This window comes from Montipora capricornis, chromosome 6 (assembly GCF_036669925.1).
Source record: "Montipora capricornis isolate CH-2021 chromosome 6, ASM3666992v2, whole genome shotgun sequence".
Lineage (NCBI taxonomy): Eukaryota > Metazoa > Cnidaria > Anthozoa > Scleractinia > Acroporidae > Montipora > Montipora capricornis.
The window spans coordinates 44,894,588-44,920,656 of record NC_090888.1 but is presented as its reverse complement, the minus strand read 5'-3'; the positions used below and the strand labels follow the sequence as shown (position 1 = coordinate 44,920,656).

At 38.5% G+C, this 26,069-nt stretch overlaps 2 protein-coding genes across 4 annotated transcripts in view; one reads left to right on the top strand and one right to left on the bottom strand.

Annotated features, from left to right (window-relative positions):
• LOC138052241 (uncharacterized) overlaps positions 1–17,855 on the bottom strand; it is a 70,686-nt gene extending 52,831 nt beyond the window's left edge. The window contains exon 1 of the mRNA XM_068898629.1: positions 17,717–17,855. The gene's annotated coding sequence lies outside the window, so the exon portion shown is untranslated. The remainder of the gene's footprint in view (positions 1–17,716) is intronic.
• Positions 17,856–18,109: 254 nt separating this feature from the next.
• The window catches only part of LOC138052229 (uncharacterized), a 42,485-nt gene continuing 34,525 nt past the window's right edge, over positions 18,110–26,069 (top strand). The window contains exons 1-2 of one of the 3 annotated variants that reach the window (XM_068898611.1): positions 18,110–18,317; positions 18,514–18,589. In XM_068898611.1, the coding sequence (XP_068754712.1) occupies positions 18,288–18,317; positions 18,514–18,589 (106 nt within the window). In that variant the 5' untranslated portion in view covers positions 18,110–18,287. The remainder of the gene's footprint in view (positions 18,318–18,513; positions 18,590–26,069) is intronic. The other 2 variants (XM_068898612.1, XM_068898613.1) reach the window with 2 other exon arrangements.

Genomic DNA, 26,069 nt, shown 5'->3' with positions numbered 1-26,069 from the left:
CACAACTGATACAAAGGGTTAGAGCTGCAAGGAAAAAACACAATTCTACAGCATATCTTATTTCTTCGGCAACCACCATGGCAAGTACTGCTAGTCAACCAAACACAGGACCTAGTGGAAATTTTTTAGGAATTCTGCAGGTCACCTGAGCAGAGGTCCCACAAGCGAGTTTACAACTGCGAAACTGACAATCTCCCCTTTTTCAAAGGAGCAGGTTTCAGCGACTAATGGAGATTCATCGTTTCCCCGAAAGAGTTCAATTGCAGGATCGGCAACTGTTATTTACTATTATGACGAGGAGAAGGAAAGAATCATTCATTTGCTCTTGAACATACTCCTTATATTTATATTTTAACCTGATCAACATTTACATATGTTACATATGGACAACGTAACTTATTATTATGTGATTGCTGTCAATTAATGCTTTTCTTTTCATTAATTGCGTAAGTTTTTTGTATTCATCCCCATTTGGATTAATAATGTTACTATTGACCTGTTACATGTTTGCTCGAGCAAACGTTATCTCAGTTTGTAATGATGTCCCCCTACCCATGATAGTGTGAAGCTTAAGGTGTGCATGAACTTCGTTAGACTAGAACCCACTTAACCTGTTCCTCTCTGTCCAATGGTTCGCTTCGTTTGCAACGTGTGGTTTTCGTTGCCTTGTAATATAGCAGAGAATAGAAGTGCATTTTAACATATGTTTGCTGAAGATTGAGGAAAAAATGTTGTATATAGCAAATAGAGACGCGAACAGGATGACAAACATAAAAAAGGATATCTTGGAAAAGAAAGAAATGCCAATGTTAGGGATTATTCTTAAATTTCAGGTTCTTTCCACTCTATAGACCTTTTAATTAAGTTCAGTTTTACAATTATCGTTGTTTTCCAAGTAAAATTTTTGCATTAAATTGAACATATTTTAGGAATACTTAGTTAAACTGTTGACTCCAAACGTTTCATCACGCGGCATAAAATACTTCACACCTTGCCTAATTTGGCAGGTGTTTCGTTGAAGCATAACAGTGGGGTTTGTTTTCTTACACGCAAATTCGTAGTACGTTTCTATGAATTTTAAGCTCGGGCGAAACGTGTGCGCCAATAAACAGGTTTACGCATTGCTACTCGTTAGTTTTTACTCAAATAAAAAGCAATGATATTAAAATGTGTAACTTTATTAGTACTCGATGAAATTAACAATTGAAATGTTTTGAATGAATAGGTAATCGATTGATATTGCATATTGATAACAATCTATTAAGTTAATCGATCGATTCCCATCGATTATCGATTAATATTGATAATCCGTGACAATCAATAATCACAAAACTTTTTCGTGATCGATTGTCCATCGATTACAATATCAATCGATTAATTGATATCGATTGTCATCGATTGGAGTCCTGCTGTATTATCAATCAATTAGAGAAGTTGAAAAACGAAGTAATTTCGAATTTAAGGAAGGCAATGATCAAGACGCTATTCCAACTTATTCCGTTTCTCGATTTGTCAGAAGGTTGCGTGTTCAAGTCACGTTGGTGTCATGCAAAGTACTTAGAACATTTCTTTAATTACTCCTTCTAAGGGGATTTCTTTCTGCAGGTACCGGAAAGCATTGTGTTTTTGGTCCCTTGGGATTTGTCTGTATTTGGAGTTGCTTTGTTTTCTGTCTTTGATTCTTTTCTTTTACGTAATTTCTGCTCCGGTACCTGCAGAAGCTGCCTTCTAAGGACAAAATTGACTTTTGATGTGAACTTGTAAAGGATGAGTTTAGAAAAGCTGCTAACCCCGAAAACTGAGAAAAGGCCACTGGCCCCGATAATGCATCCCCGAGAGAACCCCCCCTGATTGGTGACTCTGCTAGTCATAATCTCTTACTTATCTTTAGCAAGAGTGTGAGCCGGATTCATGAGGATGATTTCATCTGGAAATTGTTACATGTCAATCCCATTTTCAAGAAAGGCTCACCAACTGATGTCGACAACTATAGACCTATATCCCTTCTCAGCATCCCAGGAAAGATCTTAGAGGATATGTTATATGTGACAACCTAGACAACCATTTTGAGACTCATAGCTTGTTAAGTGCATGGGGAGAACTACTCCACGGAGAGCTTGCTACTCCACATTACAGATAGATGGAAAACTGCTTTGGATGATGGTCTAATAGTTGGTGTGCTTTTCATTGATTTCCGGAAGGCGTTCGACACTGTGAACCATACAATCTTATTGGAAAAAACTAAAATCCTTGGTATTTCAGGTAATCTGATTTCTTGGCTTGCTCACTACGTATCTATGCGTCAGCTGTTTGTCCAGATTTCAGGGTATAAGTAAGAATCTAAAACAATCAGGTCTGGGGTTCCCCAGGGTTCAACATTGGGGCCTAAATTATTCTCAATATTTGTAAATGATCTTGCAGAATCAATAACTAATGGAAGCTATATTTATTTACGATGGCACGACAATCTGCACTCTTAAATGGTGAGAACATTGATGATATCGTTCAAACATTACAATCTATACTGGACCAGGTCCACAACTGGTGTTTGCTAAATAGACTTGTTGTACCTCACGAATCTAAGACTGAAGCAATAATAATCTCCGATGGGACCTTTATTGGCCCCTTGCCATGTTTGAGAAACGGTCATAGTGTTATTGAATAGTATAAAGTATCATGTAAATGCCGTGATCTTACAATCGACAACAGGCTTTCATGGCATGAGCACACCAAGAATGTTTGTGATTCTTTCAGCAAGAAAGTTGCGGTCTTGAAATGGATTAAGTTCTTACCAAAGTCACTTTTGCAAACTATTTATTATAGGATAATTTTGCCAAGTGTTCTGTACGGTATTGTAATGTGGAGATCATGCTCTCAATCCTTATTGGCAGATGTCGATCGTATTCACTTATGACCAACTAAAATTATATGTAGGCTACCCGGGTTTATCCACAGTGCCGAAGTTAGGAGTACAACTTTTTTGGAACCCCATTATTTCGTTTAATTATTAGTTTTACGGTGCGACGCTCCTTACCGTGGTCACCTGACAAAGTTTTTTACAAATTGTCCGCCAATCAGGATGTGTGAATTTGATTGACAGCCACACCTCCTTGCAAAGTTCGCACAGTTGTAAGGTGAACGCCGTTGCATGGGTTGTTGAGTTGACTTGTTTACATATTTTTCGTAATTGTCAAATGTGAAAGTTTGTTGGGTGGCCACGGTAAGGCGCGTTTTACTGTAATATTTATCTATGGTGCTAGCATAGCTCCTCTTAAAGATCTGATAGTCAAATCTAAGTCCAATAATTGTTATAATTTTAGGAAGTCTGCCAATATTGAGGTTACTAGGCCAAGGACTGAGCTTGGGAGATCTTCCTTTACGCACAGAGATGCCTTGTGCTGGAATCTCCTCCCCGATTCATTTCAAAACTTTTCTAGTCTTGGTTCTTTTAAGAGACTAATTAGGGAAAATAAGACCTTCCTAAAAACTACAAGTTTTGAGAAAGCTTGTTGAAGTATATCTTTTAAATCAATGGATTTTAGATATTTTTAGATATATATATAATTATATAAATTATATTTTTGTTTATTTTTATTTTTTATTTTTATTTTTTATGAAAATTTATTGATTTTAACTTAGTGTTAAATTTCTATAGTTCATTCTGTAATTTATTCTTGTTAGCTTAGTTGCATGCATGCATGCATGCATGCATGTATGCATGTATGCATGTATGCATGTATGTATGTATGTATGTATGTATGTATGTATGTATGTATGTATGTATGTATGTATGTATGTATGTATGTATGTATGTATGTATGTATGTATGTCATTGTACATGCCGTGCCGAGGTGTTTTTAGAAATTGTTTCAGTGGGAGCACTTCTGAGATCATCTTTTAAAACAGAGTGAAAGCCCTGGTATTGAGGTTTATTTCATTATACAATGGTAAGAACTATTTTATTATTTTGCAAATTAAAGGTAGAGAATAAAAACTTCTTTGGTGATATGTGCTCCCGGCAAGCAGTGCTGTAATTTGGAATGTGTCACGCACACTGAAATGGGCACCCTTTACATTAAGTTATTCCCTTGTCACTTTGTGGGGGTGCTACTGCTTATCCTGGATCTATTTATTAGATTTATGTAAGTTTAAATTTTCGGCTTTTGTAATTTTCCGATTTTTCTACCAAAGCCACTCTGTTCCTTTTGTAAAACGAGTTTAGTGTCAATTGACTGTCTAAAGCAACAGATCACCATCTTTTGTTTTCAGTGACCTTGAATTGTTTTTGGTCAATTTCTTTGTCTTTATCCATTTTTAAAGAAAACTTTTCACCAGCTTACTCAAAGCTTAACCTTTTGGTTACTTAAAGATTATGCCAAATTTTCCATTTCTGGTCTTGACAGCTGCTTCTGCAAAAGCTCACTATCAGATAGAAATTAAGGGAAGCATAAGTATGCAAAATGTCATTACTGTAGAGGCCAATCCAAACAGGGAAAACATCTTCCATAAAGGGGGATGACAAATTGATGGACTTTATAGCGGCCTTTGCATTAGAACTCAAGGAAAGATCAATTGATTTCATGCCAAAATCATTTGCAGCAATTTGGAAACATATGGTGAGTGCTATTCTCACTTTCAGCCAAACCTCTGCTATCCTCCTGTCTCCTGCAAATGTTAGCAAGAATTTGTTTATTTGCCCCATACCATGCCCAGTACCCAGAGAAGTACTGCATGTTAGTTAATCTCTGTTACTTCTTCGTCTCACAACTCATGATTATTAAGCTGTGTGACATATATGATCCTATTCGAAAACAGCAGGTCATGGACTGTTCCTGGTGTTGTAGTCCAAACTGAATTCTTGTAAAATATGGCCAACTTTGCAGTGATGTCCTAAATATGCTTTGGGTTTCTGAGGCCATTTCAGAATTTTCAAGTGAAATAGCCATGGCCACAGGGCAAAGAGACTTTACAGAGTACTGGAGTTACGTAGATGTTGATGTAGACTAGTTCATGTTATGTTTACCATATCTGTTGTGCACTGAATTGGACAGTATTACTTGTTGACTTGGCCATCATCACATCACCTCACTGGGAAAACTGTGCCATACTATTTGTAAATAGTGCATGGATTATTGAACATGATAATGGTGCGCATGGAAATGTTGTGAGACTCGGCCCTCTACTTAACATCAATATCCGACAAAACAAGGTGGGCTATCCGCATTTCCAGATGTAATAGTCCTTTTTCGTTACATTAAAATTCAGCTTGAAACAGAGGTTTAGAGGACAAAGAAAGGAAAGTGGATGATATGAAAATATTTTTCACATTCATTCCGTGTTTCTATTGTTTTTGTTCTCACTTCCTCACTATCAAGCTGAATATTTGATATTTCGAAAAAGGCCTATTACAAAGGCAGCACTCTATCCTTAGTCATTATTGATCTGGCCAGAGTTAAACTCACAGTCTCTTACAAAGTGGTCCATCTAGCCAAATGGGTGAGGGTTATTTATTCCAGACTGCAGTGATGACAGATAGAGGTAGTGTAGTTTCTTGAATATTTATGTCATGTAAACAGCTTTCAAGGCAAGTTATTGGTTTACCTGAAATTCTGCTAGAGTAAGGAGTTAGTACCTAAAGTATCTTTGAAAATTGCTTTTTTGGCTCTTGCTTAACTTGAATGTTGGGTGACTCCTAATCTGGACTGTTTCATTTAATTTCATGAGAGAAAGAATGCAATCAACGTCTTTTATTATGCTCCCTGGATGTAGCCGTTTTGAATCCAAAAAATTATCGTTTTTTTTAACGTTAATTTTTCCATTTTATGTTATAAAAGCAAAAACGTAGAGGTAGTCACAATCTCAAGGTTTAAGCTACATGTAACAGGGAATTTATTTACTCTTAAATCTTCAGGTAAATATATCAACATTTTTCAATTAGTTTTAAATGTTTTGATTTCATACCATACTTTGTCTAAATTCCCGGTGAAAACACTTAGTTTTCAATTTTGATGGAATGTAACACCTGGCAGGCACCTGGCCTTCTCCTGGAGAAAGGACTGCAAGATTGAAGTTCAGTTCTGCTTCCTCATTTACTTAGTACGTGGCTCAAGAGCTTCCTAAAATTAGAATCGGCTGCCCAGTCCAACTCCATTTTACAGCGAAGACATATTTTCTTCGCGTACAGATCGTCAGCGTATAAGTTAACTGTAGTTCATCTTTTAATACTATATACGTATTTTCGTAGGCAAAATCGAGAATGGAACGCGCGCCATGTGAAACGGAAGGAATCTCTACTGCGTAGCGCTCGTAATTTCTGTCTCGTTCTGCTCATATATTTTGCATCACCCAATGAAAATATTTGAATTTTTAGGTTCGACCAGAGCCCTTCGTTTCTCCGACCACGTGACATAAGAAACGGAGGGGACGTACTGGGGACGAGAATGGGCCACTTCCAATTTATGCGCAGTTGTGGTGAAGGTCCATTTTTTTAAGCGTTGACAACCACTCTTGTTTCAAATATCTGAGCGTGCGTAGACGAGCCGGAGGTCCGTGATTTGCGGACTTCCTGCCTTGGAAGTGGCCAGAGTCCGTGTTTTTGGTGCTGACTAAAGCCTGGTTTTCAGTAGCGACGCAAGCATAAGCACAAGCGCAAACATAAGAGCGCTTATTTCACCATGAAACGGGGATGACGCAAGCAGAAGCACCAGCGCAAGCACAAGCATAAGGATCAAAATTTTTCCTTTTCCTTAAAAAAAAAAAAATATAATAATAATAATAATAATAATAATAATAACTTTATTAACGTGTCAATCGTTCTAATTTTTTACAAGTAAAAACTAATTGGGGACACCTACTTAAAACAATTAGACTAAGCTAATAATAATAGTAATAAAACTATGTACAAACAATATAAAATTAGTAAACGCTAAGTTTTACATAACTTGCAGTTTTCACAATTATTTTTCGACGTAACATTTGATAGGTCAAGGGCCCTGACTTGATTTTTAAATGCAAGTAAAGAGCTTGCGTTATGCTTGCGTTCGCTTGCGTCGTGTGAAAACGAAACACAGCATAAATGCAAGGTAATTTGCTACGTCTGGCCAATTAAAGCACTCGTTTCAGATTCTCCGCGTCTGACCATTTGAACAAAATGGCGGATGCCGTGGTGGTTATTTGATGCTTATGTCGAGGTTCGTTTTCACTAGCATAAGCTACTTACGCTTGTGCTTGTGCTTGTGCTTGCGTCACTAGTGAAAACCAGGCTTAAAAGAAAAGTTGTGCACAGATCTCCTCGCTGTTCTGTCTCGCATGTGCTAAGTAACGTAAATGCAACGTTACCTTCACTTCCGCAAATTGGCAGAAGTTTAAAATTCAAACTGATTAGCGGGTTTTCAAACTGGTTAAGAGTTGAATTATTCATCCAAAGCTTAAGTTCTCTATTAAAATGGGACTGGATATGCAAGGTAAATCAATGTTCGGAGTCTTTTGCATGATCAAGTTTTTTTCGTGTAACTTGGGAGAATCAGCACTTGTTAATTATTTCAAAGACTACAAATTGCACGCGCCAATTTTTTCGTCTTTGACAAAATTTCCTTTCCTTGTCATTACGACAATCTTTTAAACCATTGCTATGACTCCGAGTCAACGTAACTTCCCTTTACGGGTTTGTATGGAACGCCATGACTGTCTTATGGTAAAATTTGTCTTTTTTTCGGTGAATTTGTCCTCGGTGATTTAGACATTATTTTCGGTGATTTTTACATTAACTTGAGTGCTTTCATCATTATCTTAGGTGCTCTTTACACTTAGACCTTTTCTTCGGTTTTTTTGTCATTATATACTCGGTGCTCTTGCCAGTATGGTCGGTACACTGGGTGTCATGAGCGGTCGTATTTACTTTGTGTTAGGTAGTTTCCGTTGTCCTGTCGGTTGGTTCGGCATTATCTTCAGTACTTTCAAAAGTTATTCGTGGTGGTGTTGTCCAAGAATATGATATTCGGTTGAGCCAGTACAGTTGGTCAGCTGGTTTTTGCGAGTGAGCATACTCAGTTATTGTAAAAAACGTCACTTCCGGGGAAGACGGTAAACTGCTACAGCGGTTTAATGAAGCTCCATGTACATCACCGTCGTGAAAAATGGCGGCCATGAGAGAGACACTTGGGCCATCTAATCCCTAACTTCGAACGCGAAAAAGTCACTCCAGACATTGTCTATAAACTTTCCCTGCTTCAGTTAAAAGAACTTGGACTGCAAAACAGAAGTGAAATATTGACTTTGAGGATAAAGTGAAATTCATTTGTTTCGCAAAAACCGCGTTGTGTCCACACAGGAGAGGCTGGCGGACCACCTGTATTTGAAATTTCCAAGTCAGTCCTGGAATGTTTCTTACATGAAGGTTTCCCGATAGTGGAAATTGCGAGAGTAATGTCCATATCGGAAAGCACCATCTATAGGAGAATACGATGCTATGTACTTAGCAAAATGGAGTTTTCCGCTATCACCGATGAAGAACTTGATCGACAATCACGAAATCACCCGTCATTTTCCTAACTGTGCGGAAGTACTGTTAAAGCAACTTCTGGCTGGAAGAGGTATTAAAATTCTACTTCCAAATCTAAGGGACAGTATAAACTACATCATTGATTCCCAATGGAAACATATCAGGGTCGTATTGAGGTATATAGGTCCCTTTATACGAGAGAAAATAAGCCGCGGCTTACTGTGGCCGCAGCTTACATAAGACGCGACCACCCCGTATAAATGGTACAAAATCTACTTTCCCGGCTTTCTCAAGCCGCGGCTTATCCTGGCTGGGGAGTTTATACTCGTATAAAGGGCCCTAATAACTGGCACCAAAGAAAGATTCTCGAGGCCTGGGAGATCAATTGCGCCAAAGACCCATTCAACCGGGACGACGGGGCGTTACTCCCCAAGGAGTATTTACACTTGACTCTCGCTAACAAGAAAAAATGACACATATCTTGAATTGTAATCAGCGTCTTGTTTATATCTGTGCTTTTGTATAAATTTTTCTCTCACTTCCCCTGAAGAAGGTCCGTGATGGCGACCGAAACTTCGGGAACAATTTTATTGTAAATAATTTCTGAAACGCTTTTAACCACCAGTGTAACATTATAAATAAATTTTTTAAATGAATTGCGTTTTGTAACAAAGACCTTACAAAAGGCACTGACCTAGTAAATTACCCTGCAAAAAAAACGACCACATGTCGTACATTATGTTTTTTAGACAACTGAGACACTTACCAACGTCTTTCTCCACTATATATATGATTTTTCCTTCTCTCAGTGTGGGAAAGTGCGCCAGCGATGTTTCGGCACAGTCCGAGAGGCACAAAAACGGTAGCGGGGAAACATATCGCCCAGAAGTGAATCACTTTGTATGATCTCTTCTCTGTGACATGTTTTTTGTACCTTTGGTCGCGAGGAAATGTACAATTCTCATTTGAAGTTTTGTTATCCTACCCAGACCACTCACGGGCAAAAAGTGTATTTTTAAAGACTTTCTGCTTATTCCGCGTTTTAGAATAATCCGTATATTCCGCGTTTTAGAAAATTCCGTATATTCCGCGTTTCGAAATATTCAAAATTTTCCGTGTTTTAGAATATTCCGTGTATTCCGTATTTTAGAATATTCTGTGTATTTCGCAATTCCGCCATTCCGTTCCACCATTCCATCATTCCACCATTCTACCGTTCGCCAAATAGGGTCACCCTGCGTGACACAAAGACAGCAACTGAGATAAAGCTGTCTGGTTCAAAAACGGTTTTGCCTTGTGATTTTTGGCAAATTAAGCAGTAAAAGATATAGAAGACATGTTAATGATCATTTAGTTCAGTTCACGAGTAAAAAGAGAGGGCTTTTATCGCAAACTGAGGTCCAGATGTTTTGTTGATTCGAGGCCGTTCGAGGAACACCAACTTAACATGGCGTCTCCATATAAAGCTGTTTAAAATTAAGTGACATGTTTCGGCAGTAACAATGCACCAAACAGACTTGAGACTTGGATCAGATATTTTTCTATTACTCTTTTGTAACATTTCATTTTCTTGGCTTCTTTCTTTGAACGGTTTCGGATTTATTTTTTTACTACGTGACAGTCTACAGACACTCTAAGTGTGTTCATTTGGCCATTGTGAGTCAACACCCGCCATTAGAAAGCAATAAATCAAGTACAAAAAAAAAAGGATTAATGTCTTCGTTACTGGGATTTTGCGATCCTAGGGTCTTTCATCTCCTACCCTCTCGGGGAGATGAAAGATTGTAAATTAATATATATGTAATCGGTTATGTAAACGACGACAACATAAATCGTGAAAAGAAACATAGAAGTGGCAATCAGGCCCATATATATGTAATCGGTTATGTAAACGACGACAACATAAATCGTGAAAAGAAACATAGAAGTGGCAATCAGGCCCATGCAGAGCACTCACAAGACCCACTTAGCAACGGTACTGCTTGGGTATTCCATCGCCATTCCTCCAAGTACAGGAATCCAAAAAACGGGAAAAGAAGATTGGAAAAGCCTTTAACTACCAAAAACAACAATGAAATCAAGCAAAGAAAAAGAAGTTTAAAAGATATAAGATTAGAAGTCTTCTGCGGGGACAATACTCAGTGGTCTCTCTCATATCCAAAGCGCTCTCGTGGAATAATTGTTGAGTAGACACTAAGCCTATCATCAAATTTGGCAGTGTAGCCCAGTGGAGGGAGGCAGTGTAGCCCAGTGGTTAGAGTGCTTGCCTTGAGATCCGGAGATCCCGGGTTCAAGACCCGCTCTGACCACTAGTTGAATTTGATCCTGGTTGTCCCCGGTTCAACTTCCCAGCTGCACTTGTAAATAGCCAACTGGTTTGCCTCCAGCCAGTTGGGATTCTTAACAGTTGTTGTTCTGTTCTGTTGTTTCGTTGTGTTTCATTGGCCCTGAAGAGCCCCTAAGGGGAGCGGTCAATTAAGTATGTATTGTATTGTATTGTATTGTATTGTAAATTTAATGATATGTGATCGGTCAAGTCAATGAAATTCGACAGCAAAAAATAAATCCATTCCTCCAGGACTCCAAAACGTGAAAAAAAAAATTGGTTAAAAAGCCTTAAACAACCAAATAAAAAGGCATACAGTCACTCTATTTTCTTTTATAGACAAACCAAAGCAAATGAATGAAGCGGCCAATCTCAAGTTAGTATTCCAAAGAAAGTTCACCTTTTTATCTTGACATTCCTCAAAACGTTTTAGTAAAAGTAAAAAAGTAAGTAATAATAATAATAATAATAATAATAATAATAAATGATAAATAATATAATATATAGCGATAATTCCAAGGTTCAAAACCGCTTTACAATGGCAATAAATTAAAAACTAGATTATAAAATTATCTACATAAGAATAAAAGAAAATATTTACAAAGAATGTATTTATAAAAAGGGGTATAGTCAAATATGATTAATAGACAAGGACAAAAAAATAAAACAATAAACTCATTAACAATAGAATAAAGCCATGAGATAACACATGTTTTGCAATCTTATTTCACATATCATAAAATCTTGCACAACTCAATGGCAATAACTAGTCCGGGTATGCTTGTTTGAAAAGCCAGGTTTTAAGTAAGCCTTTGAATATAGATATGGAATTAATTTTTATATACATGATCGAAAATTATGAGGAAGTGAATTCCACAGCTCAGGGGCTGCACAAGAGAAAGCTATCTTTCCATAAGAGTTGAGATTATAAGAGGGCTTAAACAGAAAATGGAGGCCAGACGACCTGAGAGTCCTTGAAGGTCTATAAGGTTTGATTAAGTGAGACAAATAAGACGGTGCACAGTTATTGAGGATTTTGAAGCTAAGAAGTAAAATCTTATATTGAATTCTTTGTTCAATGGGTAGCCAAATTCTGAAGGCTATGCAGAATTGGAGTAATATGTTCGGATTTAAGAGAAAAGGTGAGGACTCTGGCTGCAGCATTCTGTACCAGTTGTAGCTTTTGCACTGATGATTTAGACACGCCATGAAGAAGCGAGTTTCCAAATATCTAATTTAGAAGAAATGAATGCGTGGATAAGTTTCTCACAGGCCTTAACGCTGATACTGATCAAGTTTTGCAAATGTTCCTTAACTGAAAAAAGCAGGATTTACAAATAGCAGCAACATGGTGTTCAAGAGACATATCCTCGTCTAGGATAACGCCCGAATTGTAATAGTTTTGCTGTGCTGATTGTTGAGGCCCTATTAGGGCAGGGAGGAATCTAAGTATCCCGTATCCGTAAATATCCTGACCTGTATCCCGTTAATTCCTGTGATTTGTTTCACTATAATACCAGTTCGGTTTTTTTAATAGAAAATAATTAAAAAACTAATCTAGGAGGAAAATCAAGACTTATGTATAACAAAAGAAAAAAGCCGATTCAGGGCGGCACAAATACAAGGATAAAAGACAGGAAAACACAACAACAACAACAACGCATAGCTCTAGACGAGATCACTTGAAATAAGAAAATGGAGAGAAGAAAGAGGAAGTAATAATAATAATAATAATAATAATAATAATAATAATAATAATAATGATAATAATAATGATATAATAATAATAATAATAATAATAATAATAATAATAATAATAATAATGATGCCTTTATTAACGTGTCAAATGAAGTCTAGCAGGGGAGAATATCCTCTGCTAACAGGGGACTCCTAAATAATATCTCTAGCTAAATAGAAACAATACAAATACACATAAGTTACCATGCATCTAAAGAATACAAATAAGTGCAATTAAAATTAATAAAATCATGAATTACATAAGTAACACCCACTAAATAAATATGATGTAATGATAAATCTGTAAAACTAAAGCGGATTTTGAGTAGACTCTAATACTATGTATTTAAGAAATCAAGTGGACTTTCCAACGGAGTCAACCTTTCGTCATTAGTATTTGATTTCCTCCAAAATATCACGAGTAAGACGTGACAAAATTATCTTTAAAAAGGACCACAGAAACGAATAGAAACTACACAAAAAGGAAAATAACACTCTACAAAAGGAAAGAAGGCCTGCAAAGGACTAGGACCTCCGACCTCCAGGAACGACTCATCATTTCGATCAAAACTCAAAACCCTTTATTTTATTTCAGTACTCTAATTATTTTACAGTCAAATAACTGAAAAGAAAGGCAATTAGACCTAATTGTATTTTCGATTTCTCCCACAAAAAACTGCCCGGTGAATAACGTCCTATATTAGTACGCGACTCCAGCCATGCATAGCGACACAAAAACTTTGTTTTTACGATCAAAAATACGCCAGAGAACCGCTGAAAACGCTCGAATTTCAATTTTATGCTCATTTCTCAGTCGAAAAACTTTAAAGTACGCCAAACTGTATTTTCGATTTCTCCCACACGTTTACCCGTCGTAAAACTGCTCGATGAATACCGTACTATAGTACGCGACCGTCAAGTCATAGCGATCCAATAACTATGTTTTTTGCGATCCGAAATAAGCCAGAGAACCGCTAAAAACGCTCTGCATTTAACCACTCTGGTTATTCCTCAGTAAAAGAACTTCAAGGAATGCCAATTTGGCCAAATTGTATTTTCGATTTCGCCCACAGATTTTCCCGTCATAAAACTGTCCGGTGAATAACGTACTATGGTACGCGACTCCAGCCAGAGCGATCCAATAATAACTATGTTTGCACGATCCGCAATACGCCAGAGAACCGCTAAAAACGCTCTGATTTCAATTTTATGCTCATTCCTCAGTCACAGAACTTAAAAGAATGCCAATTTGGCCAAATTGTATTTTCGATTTCTCCGCACAAATTTGCCCGTCCTAACTGCTCGGCGTGATATAGTAGCGAATGCTGACCTGAAACTATAAGCTACGAACGCTGCAAGCGCTCCTCAGTGGAACATTTCAAGAAATATTCCCCTCGAATATGTCAAAACATGTTTATTTAAGCTACTTCTGAGAGCTAATTCAGTAAATGTATTTCAACTCAAATGTCGTGCAAATATACTGTTCGTTGGGGATTATATATAAATTTCCCATTGGAATGTGTACATCAGTAGATTACATAGACTGTCTATATTTACCAATGTTATCCTGTGATATACAGTATTTGAATTACAATACAACTGTCATTCATTCTTTACTCTCCGATTTTCTCTTCACTCGATTGGCCGCCATTATTATCACATTTCCTGTACTATAGTACGTACTATAGCGGGTGATACCCGCGTAATTTGGTGCACTTTAAGCGGGTATCACTCATAGGGGTTGTGTGAATCGGGTGAATATTCTTGAGCAACACCACCGGGTATAATGTTTAAATTACTGAAGATAATGCCCAACCAACCGAAAGGACTACGGAAAGTACCGAACACAAAGTAAATACGACCGCTCATGACACCCAATGTACCGAGCATACTGAGAGCACCGAGCATGATGACAGAAGAACCGAAGAAATGGTCTAACGTCGTACATCGGAAAGTGTAAAAAACACCTAAGATAATGTGGAAAGCACTGGAGATAATGTAAAAAGCACCTAAGGTAATGATGAAAGCACTCAAGATAGTGGAAAAATCACCGAAGATAATGTCTAAATCACCGAAGATAAAGACAAATTCACCGAAGGAAAAGACAAAATTTCACCGTGAGACAGTCATGGCGTTCCATAGGTTTGTGTCTAAGAGATAGGCTTTTGCACATTATGCTAGCATTTTTTCGAGCATTTTAGTGAGGCGTAGACATTGAACATTATTCGAGCATTTTGGTGGCATTTTCCCGGAAAATTAATATTTCTCGCCAGAGTATATAGAAATGAAAATTACTTTTATAAACAACAAAATGAAGAATTAACTTAACCTCTTCATTTAAAGGGGAACGCCGGGGTAAAATTGAAGTTATTTTGTATGTTTGGCCTTTGTCCCATGTCTCAATTTTTGATAGCGTCATTCCCATATCGTTTCATTCGAATTAAATATTGTACCTGAAAGACGACCGAAAATGCAAATAGAAATCCGCCATTTTGGAGAAAATTTGAGCCGCGGTCAGTGGTCAGCAGCTCGTGATGACGTAGAATCGTCAAATTCACTTTCCGCGGTATTTTTATATAAAAGGCTGCTTCTTTGCTTAAATTATAATTCGTGTCGTTGTATCTGTATCCTCGACTGTACTTTGATTGTTTCAAGCGAAATAGTGACCTGTTGTGTACCTAGCTGCCATAATTATTGAAAGAAGAGGAAGAAAACCGGGAACACACGTATACGGTGACTTACTACAGGATCGCACAAGACGATCGCGCGAAGGCATGGATCGACAGAATCAGACGGAAGAATATGCCACCACTTGAAAACAGCTACGTCTGGAGCGATCATTTCATGCCAAGCTGTTTCGAGATAGATTTCTGGGAAAAATTAACAGGGGAAAAATCTAGGAGGGTCTTTAAGGATGATGCTATTCCATCCTCGTTTAGCTACGGCCCCGAAGCGAAGAAGCCGCGGTTACTCAAGCGAACATTGCATTCAGCGACGAAGGCATCGAGAAATTAGTTCTTGTCAGTTTGCTTCGTTTTTACCATGAATCAAATAAATTTGCCCACTTACATGTCGATGTTTGCACACGCTTTGAACTGAGAGGATCGCGCGACCCGATGTTGACAAATTTCAGTGTACATCCGCCCAGTTTTAAAATATATTATGCTGGGTTTACTTGGAAAATAATGGCGAGTTAACCGACCTTACAAATGACCTATAATCGGTAATTTCCGGTATTTGTTTTTCAAGTTTGTCACTCTAAAAACAGGAAGAAATAACAAAATGAAGTTAGGCAAATTCAAGGCATTCAAGTTGTAGTAAAGTGAAAAGAATTACCTTGTATATTCGCATTTTACTTTTGTTTTAGGCTCTTTCAGAACTACTTGCTGCAGACATCGATGTATCTTCACATGACCCAGTGACTAATGAACCTCCAATCTGCATTGATTTGGAAATGTCTACTACAATCCCAGAAATGCATGATGTGGGAATTTAATTTTGTTTTGATCCCATTACCCTAAAAAGCGTGGAGCTTAAAACTGAGATGTGCAACACTAAAGGCAATGATAATGTTGTATGTGGTACTGCAAATATTGACGTGTCCTCCTATACTTCTTTAGAGGTTGATATCCCACAAAATCCACATGCTGTTAAATGGAAGATTCCACATGACCCCAATTATGCCATGGCAGCACCCCCAATTAAATCCCATTGATACACCCACAGCAATTTTTCCAACCTATGACATTTTACATGTAACAAGTTTGATACAATCCCCTTACCACCAATGCAAGACGTCCTTGTAGATGAAAAAATGGATATACATGATAATGACAGACAGACAGACAGACAGACTGTGTGTTTATTAAGAAAAACATTGCAGTTAAAAAAAACTGAATTGCGCCTCTTTACAAGTAAGAAATATAAGAAATGATTTAAAACTACTACTATTATAAAATTACAAAGCGACTACTCTCAGAAATTACTTAAATGCTTCCCTGGCACTCTTAACTATGAATGAATTGAGCTAAACTTAAGACGTAAAGTTTATTATCAAGGATTGCGTTATAATGTTTTGCTGTTTTGGAAAGAGTAAATAAAGCCGCAATGAAGCTGCGCAATAGATGGAGTAGCCGAAGGAGAGCTCCGTTTTCACATCCCTTTAATCGATTTATAAAGGCAACAAGGAAGAAACAGAAAGACCAATATAACAATTTATCAACAGAGTTGAGTTTATTTGTCACTTAGTCTGTTATAGAATTACAATTAACGGATAACTCGTACAACATACCAGTCTGAATTTCGCAGTATTACATTTGTTTCTTCATCGCTTGCCATGCATTTGTCGCCTATTAAAGTCTTCGGGGTTGCTAACCGCTTCATCAGAGCTCACACGCTGTTCAAACTGGTACGGCCGAATTGAAAAACTTTCGCAGGCATGTTCCTCACCTATTTTATTAGAATACGTCCCAGAATCGGCCACTTTTAGCGATGATATAAAGGCAAAAGCCCCTTCTTCACCAATGCAAAATATTGTACACCACTCGACACAACTCTGGGTTTGACGATTTACGTCACACGATGATACGCTGACCGCTTTCTGAACAAGCAGGCAATTTTCAAGATGGCGGATTTCTATTTGCATTTTCGGTCGTCTTTCAGGTGAAATATTTCATTTCAATGAAACGATATGGGAATGATGTTATCAAAAATTGAGACATAAACCCGAGGCCAAACATACGAAATACCTTCAATTTTACCCCGGAGTTCCGTTTCACTGAAAGGGGGCAAAGGATTAACAGAACAACAGATCATTTTGAGAATTATCTTCTGGTGTATTGCGACTTTTACATGCGTTCTTGTTAACTTGTTCTACTACGTAAACGTTTTTATTAAGCACCGAACTGTAATTGTGTTGAAACATTGAAATTATGAAAATTTTAAAACCCCCATGTCTGAGCATTAATTAAGCGAGCATTTTAGTAACATTTTTGGCGGAAACCGAGCATTTTAGTTCGATTTTAGTGGGAAAAATGGAGCATTTTAGTGGGGAAATAAAAGCGTAATGTACAAAAGCCCACTGAGAGAGACATGCAATGTAAACTGTAGAAATGACATCTCCAACGGCTGATAAATTATATACATAATATTACCTGGTTGTTGATAATCCTAGCCGGCACAACTTCCTCGGGTTCAAAAGAATGAAATATCCTTTACATAGACCCAAACAGTGTGACATATGACTGCTTTCAAACACAGCCTTTCTGAACAAGGGGTTTTTCCCTTTTCAGGGGTCACTCACAAAGAACAGAAATATGTGCTTTGCATAGCACTTTCATTTTCAGCTACAGGTCAATTCCCACGTAAGCCTTAAATTTTGGAATATTTCGTCAAAAATATGTAAGCACCATGGAGTAAACTGTTTCAAGTGCGTTGGTAGACCTAGAACAAGGCTAGAACAATCGATTGACAGTCCGCACATTTGTAAGACTGGGAGCTTTTTGACGTATGAAGGAAAATTCCATTATTCCATATATGGTTACTCGATTAACATCTCAATCTTCCTTTGTCGTTGAAGCGAAAGGGATTTTTCCCCAACAGTACCTTTCAGTTTCGCCGGAAGCCTTCATCAATTGCTGTCAAATTCGGACTGCGCATTTGGGGAAAACCCTCTCTTCTTTCAATTTCAGTTACTCGACTCCTTCGTTGCTTCCCGAAAGGAACATGTTATCGTCTTTTGCAAGCGAAGTTTTGGTAAATATCAGCGCGCTGTTTTCTAACTTGTAATTCGCTTCCTACTTTTGGTATTTGCATGTCTGTTCATCACCAGACTGAACGTTTCAACTCTTTCTGCTAATTTCGTTTGGTGTCGTTGGCCAAGAGAAGAGAGTCTTGAACCTGTCGTTGGTGTACTGAAATAGTACTGAAATAGTCATTCGTAATTTGACAGGGATCACAGAAAATGGAAGACCTAGGAAGGAAGATGCTAATAAAAGAGGACTTGGAGACTGTGGAGGACCCTGTAGGTAATGTATAGACGACCACTTATTTCAGTTGATAATAAGAATTCGGGTTGTCTTTTGGCTGTAAATAGATCAATAACAGCCATTGGTGAACAGGAAGTTGCGGCGTCTTCAACGAGAATACCTGGCCGGCATGGCCCAGTTGTTCAATAGCGGGAAAACTTTATATCCAGTGGATAAGTCACTACTTTACCTACGGTGGCCCAGAAGTGCACACAGAATATAAATCACTCACACCGAATTCGAATCACTCAGACCGAATTCATAATCACTCAAACCGAATTCGAATCACTCACACCGAATTCATAATTACCCACACCGAATTCATAATCACTCACCGAATATAAATCACTCGCACCGTATTCACTACTACGATAACATGTACCACTATCAAAAACCCACATTCGAAAGAAATCATCAGCAGATCTAGCCTCCCACGCAAACGTTCTTACGGGTTCGTCACGCAAATGCGTGACGAACCCGTAAGAACGTTTGCGTGGGAGGCTACAGCAGATCCTTCTTCACGTGGGATCGAATAATCTTCGAGATCAGGTTTCACTGTTCCGGTGAAACAATCCCGGATCTGGCAAGGTCAGTCGCAAGCGAGACAAATACTCAGATTACATTGTCAGAACTGGACACAACGTCAGACAATGTTCCTTATGATTTGGTGAAAACTGTAAACATGACGCTGAAGAAATATTGCAACCAGAACAACTGGAAACTCGTGATTTCACTTAAATGTTAGAATAATAACCTTTCGTTCAACAGTTTTCCGAATTGCTCAAATCCTCACATTTGATTTGATTTGTGTTGATTTGAATTGCGTTAATTGGTTGATTTCAGTTTACAGTGTCCTCAATTAGTGCTCCAGCACTAGGACACTTTGACTTACATGTACTGCCTGCCTGCCTGCCTGACTGACGGCCTGCATGAATATTTGACAATTCTACTTGCAGCAATTCTAACGGTTTAAGTTAATCACATCCCAGCCAAGGTCCCACGGAAACTGTACAATCTGTTAGTTATGGTTCAGATAGAAATGTTACCGGTGATCCCGTCACAGAAAGTGGAAGAAAATCAAATTCTCCCACTCTTGGCTTTTCTAACATAAGGGGTTTTAAGATAACTACCCTAAATATTATAGCCAGTCTACTCAAGCATGATGATAAAATAATTGAGGTGATATTTGGCATCCGAAGATATCAATATTTTGGCGCTAAATGAAACTCGAATCGATGACTGTGTCTTGTTAAGAGCTAATCATACCTGGCTTCTCTCTTGAAAGAAACGACCGCGACAGAAATGGTGGTGGGTCGCATTTTACCTTAAACAGACGATAAATGATGAGAGCATGTCAAATCTCAAATAGGTTGTAAGGTGATAGCACCGAAGGCTGTTATTTAAAGTGGAAACCTGGTATTGAGCCCCTATGAGTCTGGAATTGAAACCTTGAACACTTTTGAGACCCTTCTCGAAAAATGTGAGGTCTACGATCTGGAAACCAACATTATAGGTGATTTTAACTATAATGTCTCGGAACGAGTTAGTTCTAGTTCATGACATTGTATTATTTACTTGCACAAATCCCATAGTACACCTGTTTTATCCCCCAAAGTTTTGCATAATCATTGTTTGCAATTTCTCTTGGGACATGAAGATGTCCCGAGAGAAATCGAAAACAATCCCTATGCAAATTTGTGGGTGGTAAAAGAGGTGTATTATGGGATTTGTGCAAGTAGAGAATACAATGTCATGAACTACAGCCAAGTCATTCCTAAACGCAGAAAGGTGCAAATTTCTAAATTGTGTGCTAGTGATGACAGTGGGAGTGGTTATAGAAGAATAGAATTTCTTAACTGTATATATGAGAAAATGGCAATTTAGGCCGATGTCAGAGACTCCATGACGGGAAAACCTGGATGGGTTTTTAGTGAAGAATACATAAATTAATGTTCTAGAACTGGCAGTATTACGTGGAGGGACTTGAAGTAATTGTGAATATTGATACAAGTTAAACAAGTCAACAAATCTACTGGTTTGGTAATTTGGAGGATTTGCCGAGACATTATAGTTTAAATCACCTAAAATGTTGGTTTCCAGATCGTAGACCCCACATTTTTCGAAAAGAGTCTCAAAAGCTTTCACAATTCGAGATCCATAGGATGTCAATAGCAGCTTCCCACCATAAATAACTTAGCATTCGGTGCTATCAGCTTACAAGCAACCTATTCGAGATTGGCATGCTCTCATAAAAATGATAATTTATCTCATCGCGCAGAATGCCTGGACATCATGAAAAATTAACAATCACTGAGGCGGCAAATTCGAATGCGATCGCGCTCTAAAGAGCCATAAATTAGAGAAGAATGGGTCGAAACTAGGCAACTAGGGTTCACAAAATTCACTTTCCCGAGTCTCAGAAATGATAACTTCAAGGTTCACGCACGGCTTCTTGAAAATCAAGGATTAGTCTATAATTTGCACTAAAAAGGAATGAAATCGAGGAAGTAGAAGTTTTCTGTTTTTCACTTGAATATACGGAAAATTTTGCAAATTTTCGTATAGACAGTAATTTTGGAGAGCAATTTTGGGAAAACTAACATACCTACTAGACTTTCACGCACGGCAAATGGCAGATGAGTCTGTCCTTGAAAAGAATCTGTTTTGGTCACAAGGAACCTTTCTGTTTTTCAGTTTGAAAATTATTAGTCGTAGTTTCATTTGAAAATGGCGCGTTTGAAGCTGGCGAGCTATTGTTTTCAGCCCAGACATGAATAACAATGCCTGTCCAATGAAACAATGCCTATTGTTGAAAACTATGTAGTAAGGTCTGCCGTTAAAAATCGTTTTGGCCATGATGCGCTCAGCTTCGAAGGTGCCAAGAACTTCAGGTTTTCTTTCACATTTACGGTCACGGGGAATCGACGGCGTCTCAATGGACTTGTAAAATCCTTGAGGCGGGCGAGAACGTTTCTCCATGGTCTTTTCGTCTGTCACTCTCAGCTAGGTTACAATGAATTTTATAATGACAAATCATCGAACAAAGGATCGAAAAGCGCCAATGGCGTTCCATGTAGACCCGACTACCCAAATTAGCATACCCAAGCAAAAGTAATCTTGTTGTTCTTAAACACGGTGCCATAGCTTGCAGCTTTTTCACGTTTCTTAGCAAAATGTTCTAGTCAAACCTTCTATTTCTTTCGAAACAAAGAAAAGGCACGCACGCGCTAGCTTTTTCGATCATAAGCTACTCAAGATTCAGGCGAAACAAGTCTATTCACTTTATTTAAAAATCGACATTTAAGTTTTCATAGGTACGAATGCCTGTAAACGCACCACATTTGTTGCTTACTAAGAACAAACTCGGTTAAAGAATCCTTTGAGTTAAAAAAGTTACAATTCTAAACTCGCCTTTTAGATCAAGGCTACCCCAAAAGCTTCGTCGAGGATATCTTGTCAGAGCAAGAATTCTTTCACTTTAATTTAACAACCAAGGAGTTACACACGAGTTACAAAAAGCGTCGGGAACCTTCTCGCAACCAAGATCCGTCAGCCTCTTATTCATTTCGATTCATTTATATTCATTCATTAAAAAGCGAAACGAAGCCTTTTAAATGTTATACTTACCCGCATTTCATTGACAGAAACGCGAAGCAGAAACGCGCTAAAAGACACAATCACTTTACATTCACGCACGAGCAACGCAACAAACTTTAATGAAGCTCACTGCTGATTGCCACAGGCCTTAATCACACGGCGGCCATCTTGAGTCGCGAGGGATTGAAAAGTTTTGTTTTTGTGCACCGAAACTCGTTTCCAAACATTGAGCAAGAAAGTTCTTTTTCTCGATTGTTTCGCTCTGTTAAACGTTGATTCGAGTTGATTCATTTCTTTTGACAAATTTCAGTCTGTCGATTGCACGTAAGAAACTGTGCCGGAAAATAGCGGCCTTTTTGGTTATGATTGTTTTGAACCAGGGGGCCGAGCGCTTTTTTTCAGTAAATGCGAAATCCTAAAACAGGCATTTGGCGAGATCAGAAATGGTAAATGCAAATTTGAAATGTTTGTGAAAGTCGGCTTGTAATGCATTCTCAAAGTATGATATCGAGTAACAATAGCGAAAACAATAACTTGAAACGTCCTTTGTTTCTTAGCTCCGCCCTGACAAGTTAATGAGCAAAGCAGAATTCCCCAAGGGAGAAAGAGCGCGTAATATTTGACCAATGAGAACCATTTGAGTCATTCTTGGCCGCTAATTTTACTGATCTATAATTTTTATTGCTCTGGAAGTAAATGTCCGGAGAACAATAGGAATTCTGCGCGATGGTCTTTCTAAGGTAAAATGCGACCCCACCACAATTTCTGTTGCGGTTGTTTCTTTCAAGAGAGTAGCCAGGTATGCTTAGCTCTTAACTAGACACAGTCATCGACCCGACTTTCATTCAGCGCCAGAATATTGATATCTTCGGTGGACTTACTATAATATTTAGGGCGGTCATCTTAAAACCCCCAATGTTAGAAAAGCCAAGAGTGGGAGAATCAGAAATTTGATTTTCCTCCATTTTCCCTGACAGGATTGCCGGTAACATTTCTATCAGAACCATAACTAACAGATTGTACAGTTTCCGTGGGACTCTTATTAGGATGATATTAACTAAGACCGTTAGAATTGCTGGAAGCAGAATTGTCAATTATTATATGGCTCTGTCTCACAAGGACTGGGAACTACCAAGTTCACGAATTTGATTGGCTGAAATCGATATTGACCGCGGTCTAGATTTTCCCATCTAGACCGGCATCTAGATCGGTAATGTTTTGCAGTGAAAAGATGCGAATTAAAATGCAAAAATATTCAGTATTTTCTTCTACCAATATTTATTTATGGAAGTGCCAAACAGCATGATGACAAAAGAGAGGATGACGAACAAACTTTGACAGAATTAAGTTCAGCTCATCGCCACTCATAGCCGTTCGCAAGCAAAATGTGAGTTAGTACAAACCAGTTACATTAAACGAATTAAATTGTTCTTGTTTGGCCATATAATAAACATCTTATTAACCGAGTTAGGTCGGTCTGTATGGGAGAATCTTGACCTCGGTCGCTGGTACAGACCTCACTGTGTTCGGTCTGTACTGGCGACCTCGGTCAAGATTCTCCCATACAGACCTCCCACTCGGTTAATAAGAACTAAATATTCATGCAGGGCGAGGAAAGAAAAGGAACTTTATTTAAGTCAGTCAAAGTGTTCTAGCGCTGGAGCACTAATTGGGGACACTGTAAACTGAAATCAACCAATTAACGCAATTCAAATCAACGCAAATCAAGTCAGATGATGAGGATTTGAGCAATTCGGGAAACTGTTGAACGAAAGGTTGTTACTTCTAACATTTAAGTTAAATCCACTCTTTTTTTGGGCCATTTGTCGTAATGTTCAGGTGCGCACGAGTTTCCAGTTGTTCTGGTTGCAATAATATTTCTTCAGCGTCTTGTTTACAGTTTTCACCAAATCATAAGGAACATTGTCTGACCTTGTGTCCAGTTCTGACAATGTAATCTTGGTATTTGTCTAGCTTGCGTGACCTTGCCAGATCCGGGTTGTGTCACCGACCACATTGGTTCCTGATCTCGAAGATTATTCGATCCCACGTGAAGAAGGATAGTGCTTCATGTCACTTATAGTAGCACCAATTATCGTAGTAATGAATACGGTGTAAGTGATTTATATTCCGTGTGAGTGATTATGAACTCGGTGTGGGTAATTATGAAATCGGCGTGAGCGATTTGAATTCGGTTTGAGTGATTATGAATTCGGTCTGAGTGATCCGAATTCGGTGTGAATGATTCGAATTTGGTGGGAGTGAATTCGGTGTGCACTTCTGGGCCACCGTACCATCCAGAGCGTAAAAAATGTTGGCCAAGGTTTTCGCATATCCGCTTATTAAGAAGCACGCAGCTAGCAGAGGTTTTTTTTTATTTTAATCTTGTTGCTTGCATTATTTGGTTCTTTAAACCCTACGGATATCTTTACCGCTGCCGCTTTCTTGAAGACTTCCCTAAAAAGGACCATTTAATGCGAGCGATAAAATAAAAAAAAACCTCTACTAACAGGGTAACTTAGATGTGCTTAAAGTACTGTTTATATTCACTGTTACATGGGGTGTTACAGTTGAAAGCTAAGACCTAAACCCCCTGGGGCCCGTTTCTCGAAAGTCCCGAAATTTCGGGAGTCACAATTCCCTTTGTATCTCAAGAACGGAGGGGATTTAAGTCGTCAAACTTCACAGTCAGTTTTCTTTTTGTTTCCCTGAAAACATGTTAAAAGATCAGCTTTCCAAAACAAGCAGTTGGCAGTTTCACGAGTGGTTTTTCGGGCCCGAAAAGTTGTCAGGAGTTTCGAGAAACAGGCCCCTGGCCCGGGTTGCTCGAAACTTTGTTAGCGCTAACTATCGTTAAATACCATGAAAACCTATAGATTTTGATACCTCTTAACGGTTGGCGCTAACCAGGGTTCGAGCAACCGGCCCCTGGGTCTTAGTTTCCGTAGAAGAAAAACTGGAGCCCTATAGTCTCAGTTTTCGTACCACGAAACTAAGACCCTTTTTCAACTGAAAATTACGGGAACCAAAGTTGGGAAAACTTACCGCTAGTCAGAGATGTTGTCTCCATACAAGCTTTAAGTCAAACAGACAAGGCGCCATGACAAGCTCTTTTGAGTGTTGTGTGACAGACAAAAAGTGACATTCGCCGATAAACACACGACTGGCAAGGAAACTAAAGATGGGGTCGGTGTCACAGTGATATGGGCATCCCCTCATTTTGGGTGTCTGTTGAATAACTCCGCCCCCTATTGAAAGCCAAGTATACTGAGCGAATCGACGTTCGGCACGTCCTAAGGTAGCACGTGTGATTGACATGACATTTCAAACATTTTTCGCGCGCAAATTATGGTGGGAAAAAATGAAAAGCGATTTTAGCTGTTTCAAAATTAATTTATCAGAATTTTTTTTTCGGGAAATATACTTCACAGCCCACAGATTCAAGATTTGCAAAAACAAGAAATTTGGCGAAACGCCCAAATCTACCTTTAACGAGACCTTAAGTCACTGATGCATCTTTCCATGGCGCACACAGCCACAGCCTGATCCATCGAACTGTTAGGCTTAAAAGACAAGTAGAGTTCAGTGTCATCATAGAAGCAATGAGCGTCAGTTAGATGAAATTGTATTATCTCGAAGAGCTTTGAGGCGTAAACCACAAAAAGAAGCGGACCCAGACAGCTACCTTGTGGAAAACCCAAGCGGAAATCGAAGCTATCTGATTTAACCACATCGAGGAAAATACGTTGACTACGCCCTAACAAGTATGACGCAAACCACTCTAGGGCTTTTCCGCGTATACCAAAGCTTGTTTTCAAGCGTCTAAGTAAAATTCCATGATCCATTCTGTCGAATGCGGCACTTAAATCAGTCTAAAAGGACG